Raw genomic sequence first — 12,557 nt, 5'->3', positions numbered from 1 at the left:
ATTAACGATCTGCCGTAGACCATTGCCAGTACACATATCTGATACATCTACACGGTTGAAGTCACCCATTATCAGGTAACCTGCGTTGTTATACTGGGTTCTGAGTTGATCTACAGTATCAAGTAAGTGTTGTTTCAAAATGTCAGCATGTGGGGACTGAGGTGGCTCATAAACTACACATACAATGATTGACGAGATCTGTCTGGGAAGACGTTTGGGCCGTAACATAAGCCATAAACACTCGAGTTCATCTGGTACCTTAACCGAAGTGAGGCTACGTGCTACAATACTTTCTCGGACATAGAGTGCAACTCCTCCACCTCGTCTACCTTCTCTCGACTTAACGAATACATTGTAACCATCAACAGACCACAGATCAGGGGGTACGTCATTGCGAAACCATGCGAAACAGTCCAATACCATTCTTAACCAGTCTGCTAAATAACAGCATGTAGAATGAAGTTTTATTACTATAGATGATGTTTTTTATTACTATAGATGATGTTTTTAACTGAATGACCTACGATCGTAACCTACGTATTGTAAATATTTTAAAATAATTTGCTGTTTTTAACTGTTTTAATACTTGCTTGTAATATTGAAGTCAATCGTATTTAAACACTTATGTAATGCGGCAGATCAATTCAGGGTCCTACGGGGACCCTGCTACTCTGTATCGTACGGTCAGAATGAAATAAACCACTATTATTATTATTATTATTATTATAGACTGACCCAATGATAGTCAGTCTGACATCACAATATTTTACATGTCATGCTGTTGGAGGATAGTTGGGCCTCCAAAAGGAGGGCTATTGGAAGTGTGATGTAGTCAGGCTATGGTGCACCCATAGTAAAAAATTACAGCTTTAATTTTGGAAGTACATATGCACTGAGTATTTCAAAGCCTGGAGCAGGTTGTTCTGTTGGTTTTGTGACAAGATCTAATTTAGGACAGACTTACTCACTCCAAAAGAGATTGGGTAAAGAAGGCAGACTTACCCTGTGCTTGGTGAAAACTTAGTGTCAAAGGTCAAGCTGAGCCCCTTGGCGATCTGGGTGGAAAAAAGGAGGCATGGTAAGAAACAATACATACATTTAAATAGTATCTCAAGAAAAGTAAAATTCTACACCTGATAAAACTAGAGTAATAGGAGCTCAAGTCTACTTGCATTTACTATTTGCATTTACTGTCAGTACACACGATGCCTTCAAGTTTTAATATAAAATGCCAAAAAACATAGAAAGTACATGTCTTCAAGCTTTTAATGTTCCTTACCTGGTCTTCAATTTTGATCTCGGAGGCGAGAGTGTTGTCGGTGTTCCACTTCTCCGTGAAGGTGAGTCCGTAGTCCTTCCATTTGTATTTCGTTTCCAACTCTCCTCCAACCTTCCCCGTCTCATTGTTTGAAGTGCCGGATGTGCTAAATTCCTGAACAATGCAAAAAAAAAAAAAAAACAAAGAAAGATGGAAAAATTAAAATGATCTCGGTTATACAGGGCTTGACATCTAGTAGATCATATATTGAGTTCATGCACACTTCATTCCAAGAGGAATATGGTAGGCAAACACCAGAACAGTGCCTTACAGGTGTGATAGAGGGAAACACTGCAATTCCACAGCAAGACATCACATTTCATCATTACTTCCCTTTTCTTTAACATTCTGCTTGCTACGTTTTCTTTCTTAAGTAGAGGAAAGCTGCTGGCATGTTTCTACAAGCTTCAGTAAGTGTAATTCCTTAAGGACCCTGCATAACAGAAGCAAAGCAGGAGACATGCAATGAGTTACATTACAGATGATGTGGTTCCTACATTGCACACAAGTCTACGTTCTCATCAATGAGTAGGTCGGTATGGGAACACAAGACAAGAGACATAGGACAAACAGAGGGTATGCTACATATACACAGAATGAGTTATGTGGGATAGGTGACCACGTTGGCAGAATATACTGTGCCTGCGCGAAATCCTGAAAAGAAACGTACATGGCAGACTTCTACAGAACATATCGTGTTCTTAAATTTTGAAATGTTGTGTCTGAAAAGATATATTATGCAACGGAGAATACTTTGACGCTCAATTGTCCAAATGTCCGAAAGAAACAGTGATTTCACGCAGGCACAGTACATTCTGTCTATGAGTTGGATAGGTGAGACTAGGGAATGCAACGTTACCTGGACACCCTCAAAGCAAGGAAAGCAGGTGAGAATGCACCAATGCATTAGTTGGATTATTAATAATGGCACTACACAAAATATCAAGTATTCATGGAAGCTACAGCAAAATACTGGCAACAACATGGCAATGCATTAAAATATACATAAACTTTATCTTAGTTGAGTTTTATATATGATTTTTAAATACTCTCTTTGTTGATTTTAGAGCATATTGGTAGTATAGTAGCTTTAGTCAGTACTTACCACCCCACTACTTGTTGTGGTCTTACAGTCAAGCTTCACAAAACCGAATCCTGAAAAAAAAGAAAAAAGAAAAATGGTGAATTCATTAGTCTCATGTTGCCAACTCTTTGATTATTGAAAGTTACACAACTAACTAACCAACAACACTGCCATGGAAAATGTGCACAACACATTGTTTAAGCTTGACAGAACAAGGCCATATATAACATATCTAGGCCATATATAAGTCTGTTGTCCCAGAAACCCAACCCAAGTTACCCAACCAATCCAGCAAACATGACACCCCATTGAAAAGAAGCCAACCCCTTAACTACACAGTCTCATGGCCTTGAGCTAGGGACAGCCAAAACACTAACCACAGCTGACCAGTCTGGGAGATGGTTAAGGTTACTTCTGTGGTATCAGATTTACCACTGGACATTTGGCAGGGGTGAGCTTTGTATGGATTTTCAGTTATCTAGAACTGTTGCACCTTATAATTTATACAGTATGGTTTAAAAATACAATGTTGAATATGCTTTAAAAATGTGTTTGAACCTCAATGTCTTTTAAGAATACAGTTATGTATTCATGCACTAAACACAACTGAATATGTCAACATTTCTGTCTGATACTACAGTAGGTAATGTAGCAAATTACTAGCAATTCTTTAAAATAAATCAATAAATGACATTTTTGTAATGAAGTATTTTCATAAATGAGGCTATTGTACAACATATTGACCGGTGAACAAAAGCTAATGTCTTTCTGGCGTAGAGAGGTACAATACTGGTGAAAATCAATATAACAGAGTCAGGAAATGGGAAGCCCTGTAGTCACATGACTGACCTAACTCGTAAGTAGGTCAGTTGGACTGAGTGAGGCATGTCACAGCCAGGATTTACCCCCCAAAAGGGGCCCAGCCCTGGTGTGGAATGCATTACGGAAACCTGTACCAATTCATCACCTTGTGCCCATTCTGCTTGACATTAATTATAAATGGAAATTTTATCATCGGTGGGGTGGACAGGCAGGGCAAATGTGTTTCCTAAAATTGCGTAAACATGAAAATGTTTGGGGTCTTCTTTAATTTGGGCTGTGCAAAATCTGGTCAACAAACATTTCCTTGGACCAAGTCAGACCAGGGGTGTGGTTAGAACAGTGGTGGAAACCAGTGCAAAACAGTGACCTTCAAATGGTCAATTCTGTCAATTTCATCATGCAACACTCAAGCTTTTCCCCCAGGGATATGTGGAAACTACCATGATTTAATTCTACTCTCTCCTGCCATCAGTGCTCTGTTAGAATTTTCTACCAGTATTACGGTAATAATGGTTCTATCTGGAGCTTAACAAACCGTACAGTGCCACTAGTGTGTGTCCTTTAGGTTTTACCTTATCATTATAGAGGGCATGTTATGAGCGCAATGTGACAGATGCTACTTACTTTCACAAAAATACAATGGATGGGCATGAATAATACATAACCAGAACAGGTGACAATATGGAAGTTATGCATGGCAAAATTATAAAGAGAGGTCTTCCCAGAAATTCTTAGGGGAGAGGTGCACCCTAACCGGTTGATGAAAGACCAGCGAATTTTCATGACAATACTAAGAGAAAACCCTTGATCTTGAAAATGTGAACACTTGGGGAGAGGTGCTAATCTCCAAGCAGATCCCTTTCGGAGGCAAAAAGACAGTATCAAATTGGCCAGGCAGTATCCATTAGCCAGAGAAGGTCGCCGGCCACCGACGGTGGGATAAGCGACAAAAAAAAACACGGTCATATATAAAAAGCTAACAATCATTCCCCCACAACCTCTGCTTGGAGAGTAAGAGGTGCTAGGTTTTGGGAGAAAGGGGGAGCACTCATTGCTTGGGGAGAACCAGGTGTAAAGAGAAAGTCTTACCATATCCCTTGCCAAACGTGTCCCTGGCAGACTTGCCCAGGTCTCCGTAGGACGGCGGTGTGGCGGACATTGTGACTGACTGCTAAAAAAAGGGCAGAAATGGCAAAAATCAAACCAATGCTTAAGACACTTGTTTAATGTTATCTGTACATACAAGCACATGAAGAAATACATAAGCAGATAAGCTACATACATGTGCATTTGTACTATCATGATGAAATACCCACTACTGATTGCAGTAAGCCAACCAGGTGACTCATTTTCCAAAAATACAGATAAGTTCCTCATCTAGTAGGCTACTGTACCATATCTTGAGTAATAATATGTAAAACTAATGTATTTCAAATTCATTCCTGCTGCAATTTAATTTCTCAAGTAGGTAGACACATTGAATTTTGATTAGATTTCTATATAATAATAGCCAGGGTTCATTGAATTAGGTACACATATCTTGATATAAGTTAAATTTGGCAGTAACAAGGCCAAAGGACAGGATGGGCTTGGAGGATTACAAAACGACAGTTTTAATAATGCAAAATCTGTCCTCTCTTGGGACCACCACAATAATCACTGATCTCAGTCTTGACAGATGGCCATCAATCAAAATAACGGGTGAACATAAAGACTTAATCTTATTCAAATTTCAAGCCCAAAAGGACAAGTGACAGCTGTCATCTAAAGAAACTATTTGATCCCTGATTTAGGCTTCTTGATCAAAATGGAAAAGAATACAGCACTTTGATAATAGCCTATCACCTGTGCTTTCATAAAAAAATATTCCCATTGCTATATCATACTTTTTATAAAGCTAGTGACCTCTCACACCTTGCTGCTTATTCTGTCCTTAATGGAACTCACTGTACATGTCCTCAATATATGGGTGAGTTGCTTTTGATTACACAAATATTTTATCAACAATTCTGAATTCTCTGGCTGACAGCAGTGCTTCTTTTGGTCTTTGGCAGTGACGTAAAATGAACAACTGACACCACTGGTGCGCAAGTGTGGTCATATTAGCTGATTTCTCTGACCAACACTACAATTTCATGCATGGTCGCCAAACCAGGACTGCATGAAAGAGTATGCTGAAGCTGGGTCATAGTGGCACCACCACTTGTGATAGATGTGTAACATGATACTGGTATAGGTCAAACCGAAGTGTCATAATCATGTGCAGAATTTGGATCAAAACAACCTTTTCCTCATAGCTGCTACCCTTAACTGAGTTTGAAATAAAACACGTCAGCTTTGTAAGCATTGCATTGTCAGATTCGTTCACATAAGGAGTCAAAAACACGTGTTAAAAGGGCACACCCACTACATGCCCCCCACCCCATCTTATGGCAGGTCAAATCACAAGGTCACGCGAAAACAGGATGAATTCAACGGAAACCCAAGTGTTTCTCTTAAAACACGTCAAATAATGATACTGGTGATCTTTGTTTAATATTAAGAGAAGTTACATGTGTGTACTGTTGTCCTCTTGAACAGATTTCACGAAAGAGCGAACAGATGAGATTTTGCGAACTGGAAAAAGCCGGTTCGTCCCGACTGTCCGACTTCAACCGATAAAGCACCACCTTTATCAAGTTAAATATATTTACTTCCTGACAAATCTATAAAATAATCGAAAACATTCTCTCCACATCTAAAGGTTTAAGTGCCCTGTTACATGTTTCTTGCATGACGACGACGTAAAAACAACGTGCCTTCTCGTTTGCACGTTGACATTTTGCAGACGACGCCATCTTTGAAAAGGTTCACCTTGGGCGTGCAACCTTCTATTTTACGTAAGCTTGACATTGCCACTATCTAGCAATGCAACTAAAACTAAAATAACAAATCGCTAGTTCAGAACGTTCGATTTCTATTGCTGACATAATCTATACCCAGAAAGTGAACTTACCGACTACCAAAGTGCTCCGAACGCAGCAAAACTATCTTCCGTCTTTTTAGCAGACCGGCCTCTGACTGGTGGGGTTTCCGTGGTTGTTCTACACGGTCTGTGACGTCATGTAAAATTTGAATGGTCGATTATGACGAAGTCTCGTTTCCTCACGAATGGTATCATATGTTTCGTTTCTTATTTTTGATACAGCAAATTTTGTAATTAAAGTTTTTACTTTGAAAATAATTTTTCTAAAGAACCAACAGACTTACGGAAAGTACCGTAACTTCCCGAACTTTGCCGAGCACCTCGCCGTGACGTCATCTCCCATCATGCTTAGTAAAAATCAACATGGCGGGATGACCGAAAAAAAGTCAGGGCGGATGCCGCAAAAATCTTTTACGAAAGTATTCCGACGAGTTTTATCGCTTCGCACAAGGGGATAAGGTCTAGAAAGTCTCCGTAACTTGTGAGTATCGGTTCTTTGTGTATTTCCTCAAGCTTAGGACGTTTTTTTTCTGAAACGAAGGCTGACTCAGTGCCCTTTAGGAAAGCGGAAGTAGTGGTGTTGAATCAGAGAAAAGTGATAGTGACAGACGGGTGATGTCACTTCGGCTACGTGCGGGTGTGTGCATCCATATGCTTGTCCTGTCGTCCATACGATAGGCAGACTTTCTTTCTATTGCAGGGCTCATTTCATAAGGTAACGTACTCAAACGAATCCACTCAGGCAGAATGCAAATTCCATACAGTAGTTGGGAAGTTACAAACTTTTTATCAAGTACTTTGATTTTGTTGTCATGATCCCATGTACAGACCTGTAGCGTTTAAAGCAAAATTATCATACAGTTTCTCATGCACTGTAGATAAGTTTGTCTCAGTTTCAGTAAGATTGTATTTTTTAAGGTGGAAGGTTTTCTTTCTTATCTTTAGTTTTACTATAATAAGTATTACTAAGGTTGGTTGTTTAGGCAAGGTCGTTGACTCGTTTATATATATATATATATATCCTTGGTTTAGGGCAGTGGCTTTATTGTGCTGATCTAGTTCCATCTTTACTGTCTTTTCAATACCTCTTTAAAATCTCTTTAATTTGCTAAGGATGCCCAGGGCTACAAGATAAGATTAGTCCAAGGCATGTACAAGAGTACTGGTGTGACTTTTCATGTACCAAACTCAACAATGATGTACTAGTAATTTTATAATTAACCCTTCTGTAAACAAACTTCTGCTAGATAAGATAGCAAAGTCAGGTGGCGGAACAACAACTTTACTGCTGGCCTTTTCCTCTGGTCTCTGTTTTTTTTTTTGTTAAATTTTTTATGTGTGGGTATTATGCTGTTGCCTAGTGTCTTAATGAGATCTAAGTCCAAGGGTCACTGGTAGCCTGACAACAATGCGCTCCTAGTCCTACTAATCCTAGCAGCGAGCCTGCGGCCGCCACCGGTTAGAGATTGTGTAAACACAGGCTAAGGTCACAGGTATGTGGACGAGAAAAACAACCTGACCTTGAAGGTTTCTGCAAGTAAAGCATTTTACAGCTGTACGTATCCATTGACATGGAATTGATTTTAGAATTATCCGTTCAGCAATTTTGAAGGACATTTAGAGAGTATGCCATCCTTTAAGGGACAGTAAGATACTAGTATTTAGCAGGGGGGAGGGCTGGTTGTCTAAGGGTAGGGTGAAAATTTTTTTCCTAGGACCTCCCTTCAAGTCCAAAAAATTTTCCTAGGCCCTCTCTCTGACTAAAAAAAATGTCCTAGTCCCTCCCCCCGTGAATCATATTTAAACTGGTCGACAGATGACGTTTACCAGTGTGGACCCGCTGGACAGAGCCACTCGGAAACGTGGTATGAAAACTAGCCAACTTCTGCCTATTCCTGTACATGTGTCTCTGTAGCAGTATAAGCAAAGACTGGATACCACTACAGTTGTTTCTAAAATGCCTTTTTATGACAAGTTTGGATGAACTCATTCTTATCTCTTCCAGGTTGCCAAGATGTGTGATGTCCACACATGGAAGTGCCAACGTGTGGGGAAGTGGCTGAAGCGGGCAGGCTTCCCCCAGTACGTCCAGTCTTTCACCCAGGAGCACAGGATCGACGGGATGGCCCTGCTCTCCCTCACTGAGATGGACCTTCGCAGCCCGCCGCTCGAACTCAAGGTCCTCGGGGACATCAAGAGGCTGATGCTCGCCATCAGGAAACTTCAGCGAGAAAATCAGTACCATCTCGCCATCAACCAGAGGCTCGAAAATGGGACGCGGACTTTACGGCAAAGAGATTTCTTTCGGGGCGATGGTTCCGATTTTGCAGAATCGGACGGTTTTACTCACAGCGATGACAGCTCGAGTGAAAATAAGGTCTACATCCCCACGTTCAAGCCAGAGATTTGGAAGACAGTGATCAGCTTTCTCTACGTGTTTCTTGTTTTCCTTGTGACTGCCTTCGTGATGGTGATTGTACATGACCGAGTGCCAGACAGGGAAAAGTACCCTCCCCTCCCAGACCTGTTTCTGGACAGTGTGCCAAGGATTCCGTGGGCGTTTGTCATGTGTGAGATCACAGGGTTGGTGCTCTGTACTATATGGTGCATTGTCTTACTTCTACATAAGCACAGGTAAGTTATGAAGACAGCACGCTGTATCTTTGATTCTTAAACTTTAAAGCTGCATTATGCAGCTGCATTAGGACGATACAATATTAGACATTTTTTTGTCATTTCTTTAGCCATTCAGGAAGTGGTGCCAAAATATGACTCCTTGTGTGAAGAGAGTTATGTTAATTCTCGCAGGTTTACATTCAGTAATGGTCATTGCCATTGGTTATCCTGATGAAGGCGACAGTGGAATAAAGTTTATCATTCCTAGCAAGACTTACAAACATGAATAGTTGTTTCATCAGGTTGGTAAAAAATACTGTATAAGGGACTGACTCGCTCTTTTTGACACAACCAAGAGGTTTATTCAGCTGGCATTTTGGTGGCTGTCTAGATCTGTCACCTTCTTTAGGGAAAATCTGACGTACAAAGACTTAAGACTTACAAAGTTGTTGTTTTCCGGCAGGTTCATTTTGATGCGGAGGATGTTCGCCCTGACAGGAACAGTCTTCATGCTGCGTTGCCTCACCATGTTAATGACATCGCTGTCTGTTCCCGGGGAGCATCTGGAGTGCAGTGGGAAGGTATGGCAGTTATTCAGTCATTCCTAGTGCTGTGTACCAGTTTGCTGGACCGGTTCCAGACTTGTAAAATGTTTAGGTTCAAGTCCAAAAGAAACCTAAAAGTCAAGAACTGATTCAGGACTTATTACTGAACTGAGAGGTGTTGGGTTGGAATCCTGCCATGCCACCAATCTTGTGCTCTTAAGAAATGCACTTAACACAGCTTTTCTTACTAACCCAGCTGGAAGTGAGTGCCTAGTTTTGTCATATACAGGGAAACAATAAATAAGAAAAGCTGGGTGGGGCCAAGAAGGGAATGGCTGGTATCTATATATTTGTATTTTTGTTGAGTGACAGGCTCTGAAAAAATGACTAGTGTACAACTTGAGTGCAGTGTAGCCATTACTTTGCCTGGGACTTGTTGTTATTTTGAATAAAAAATAGTTGATGATTTCAACTGGACTAATGCTAATATGACTGGACTTAGATACACACTGCTCATAATTGTAATGCCAAAAAACAGTTATTCAAGCAAATGGATATGATTTTGGAAACGGTCAGACGTTTCAGGTAGTATCCACTAGCTTTCGTCAGTGACTGAGAGACCAGAGGGGAAATGCAGGTTTATAAGCACAAACTATTGATTGATATGCAAATAAAGTGAATACAATTTTTTGTAATGTAATCTTTTGAAAAGTTTTGTAGAAAATTGTAATGTATCATGATATACATGTATCTTTCTCTGCTCCACATCTTGCAGCTGTATGGGGACTTTTGGACTCGTCTCCACCGAGCGTTTGTGATCTGGAGTGGGCTGGGGATGACTCTGACAGGCGTGCACACCTGTGGTGACTACATGTTCAGTGGGCACACTGTGGTCCTCACACTGCTCAACCACTTCATCACAGAGTGTCAGTACCTACCTTACTTACATGTAACTATCTATATATATCAGCTCTCACTCAGCATTAGCAGCTGAACTGCCAAGGCAAAATGATGTAAAAAAAGTTTTGCACTGATGAAGGAATTTACTTTTATGTGCTCAGTTTATTCTTCTTTTCCAAACATATAACTATAAGTTCAATGACCTGGACCAGGCATCTGTCACCATGGTAACTGGTGCTGTAGCAGACAGCCAGTGGTGTTGGATTATATTATGTAGCAAGTTGGAAGGGCTGGCCACCATATGTGTTTTAGTAAGAATTAACAGAGCAGTAGACTGAATACTACTACTTCTACTCTTACTTAAATTGCTAGTTTGTTGGGTTAGACCATGTGAAGGTAAACAAAATGCATTTGCCGCAAATATAATGTTTCTAAGTTTCTCTGTTTTTTATTTTCCCTACAGACACCCCCAGGAACATGTACACCCTCCACATCTCCTCCTGGGTCATGAACCTGTTCGGTATCTTCTTCATCCTCGCCGCCCACGAGCACTACTCCATCGACGTGTTCATCGCTTTCTACATCAGCAGCCGGCTGTTCCTGTACTACCACACGCTGGCCAACAACCGCGTCCTCAGGCACGGCGACAAGGATCGCACGCGCGCCTGGTTCCCGCTCTTCTCGTTCTTCGAGTCGGAGGTGGACGGAATTGTGCCAAACGAGTACGAGTGGCCGTTCCCCATCCCGTCCATCTTCAGGGAGAACGAGGAAAACGAAAACGACACGTAAATGCTGCCCACCCTCCCCCGTTTTTTAAAAATGGAATGATCCGTAGCACTGAGATTTGTAGGATTTTGGAAGAGTCTACTATGAATTTAGGGGGAGGCCTTGTAAAGTAAACAAATGTTCCTGCCTTTCCCCCCTTTTAAGAATTGAATGATCCGCATCACTGACATTTGTAGGATGTTGGAAGAGTCCACGTTGAATTTAGGGGAAGACCTTGTGGACTTGACAAATGTTTACAAGGTTCCATTGGCTTCACCGAGTACCTTAAATGTCCAATGAGATTATTGAATTGTGAAAATGTCCCTGGCAGGATTACCAACCTAGACTACTAGTAGAGAGACAGTGATATCTTGCATGTTGTATGAGTAGATCTGTGAGAATTCTTCAGGCATACTGGAAAGAATTTGAATTTTGATAGCCAGAACAGTTGAAAGGCTGTACAGCAGGGTCCATGCAGTGAGCTAGCAGTGGAATGGAGAGTATAATGGGAGGGTGTTTGGCCCGAGGTCCTTGGTTCAAATCCTGTCATTGTCACCGACCATGAATTTGTTGGTTACTACTTATGTATTTTAGCAAAGACTGCTAAAAGCCATACTGTGGTAGTGGCCATTTTAACAAAGATGGTATTTAATCATTGAAGCTGGCTAAGCTATTTGATGATACAGTTATTGTGTATGACATAATGTGACTAATATTCCATAAGATATTTTAATCACCATAGTATATTTTGTCCATAGTATGGTTGATAGCAGTGTAGTTGATATTACTACTAAATGATTTAGAATTAGAATATAGATGCAGAATATATATTTTGTACTTAGTTAGGCATTACTTTCTAGAATTTTAACATAGTACAAAAAAGAAAAATGTGGAAAATTGGAGTAGAATGCATGGATATTATATTTGTTATATATTTTAAAATTCAAACTATAACACTGAACAAAAATGGTGAACTTATAGGCATTTCAGATTCATTTCAGCATCCTTCAGGAAAAGATGGCATAGGAAATATCTGTAAATTCATGATTTCTGTCCATTGTTATAGTTTCTATATAAAAAAATATTTGTCATTCCCATCTGACTAACCTTCATTATATTTGTTGCACTTCATCATGTACATATTACTATTGTATCATCTTCATATTGTAAATGTTTTTTTTCATTCATAATATTTGTTCATTCATGCTGGTCATGGCTTTTGGAAGTGAACTTAATCAACAGGATTGGAACATGCTTCAGAATTCTTAACATATTGGTGACAATAGCATAGAAAAAATTAGCATCGAAATTTGATTTAAAAAGCCACAAATGATACTACACGTACTTGCAAAGCTATGCTGACAGCAGTTTCTTGAATTTAATCAAGAGAATGTATAGCTACAATGTAATTTATTACATGAAGTTGGCATGACTTATCTTTTTAAATTAAGATTTAATTCTAAGATTGTACTTACTTTTTTGGTTTAGAGATATACAAATAGGATCATTGTAATCAGGAGTGGTATATTAGGCCTTTCAAGC

General features: G+C 40.0%; 2 protein-coding genes across 3 annotated transcripts in view; one reads left to right on the top strand and one right to left on the bottom strand.

Annotated features, from left to right (window-relative positions):
* LOC109466786 (voltage-dependent anion-selective channel protein 2-like) overlaps positions 1-6,335 on the bottom strand; it is an 11,497-nt gene extending 5,162 nt beyond the window's left edge. The window contains exons 1-5 of one of the 2 annotated variants that reach the window (XM_019764611.1): positions 6,220-6,335; positions 4,314-4,395; positions 2,424-2,473; positions 1,280-1,432; positions 1,003-1,055 (exon numbers count right to left, since the gene is read on the bottom strand). In XM_019764611.1, the coding sequence (XP_019620170.1) occupies positions 1,003-1,055; positions 1,280-1,432; positions 2,424-2,473; positions 4,314-4,383 (326 nt within the window). In that variant the 5' untranslated portion in view covers positions 4,384-4,395; positions 6,220-6,335. The remainder of the gene's footprint in view (positions 1-1,002; positions 1,056-1,279; positions 1,433-2,423; positions 2,474-4,313; positions 4,396-6,219) is intronic. The other variant, XM_019764612.1, reaches the window with a different exon arrangement.
* Positions 6,336-6,374: 39 nt separating this feature from the next.
* On the top strand, positions 6,375-11,121 carry LOC109466784 (sphingomyelin synthase-related protein 1-like). Its single transcript, XM_019764610.1, has 5 exons — positions 6,375-6,670; positions 8,195-8,823; positions 9,269-9,386; positions 10,126-10,276; positions 10,714-11,121. The coding sequence occupies exons 2-5, from the start codon at positions 8,204-8,206 to the stop codon at positions 11,037-11,039; spliced, it is 1,215 nt and encodes a 404-aa protein (XP_019620169.1). The 5' UTR covers positions 6,375-6,670; positions 8,195-8,203; the 3' UTR covers positions 11,040-11,121.
* Positions 11,122-12,557: the final 1,436 nt, after the last annotated feature.

Source organism: Branchiostoma belcheri, unplaced genomic scaffold (assembly GCF_001625305.1).
Source record: "Branchiostoma belcheri isolate BF01 breed outbred unplaced genomic scaffold, Haploidv18h27 scaffold17, whole genome shotgun sequence".
NCBI classification, from domain to species: Eukaryota; Metazoa; Chordata; class Leptocardii; order Amphioxiformes; family Branchiostomatidae; genus Branchiostoma; species Branchiostoma belcheri.
The sequence above is the reverse complement of the archived record's forward strand: the minus strand, read 5'-3'. Positions and strand labels throughout refer to the sequence as shown.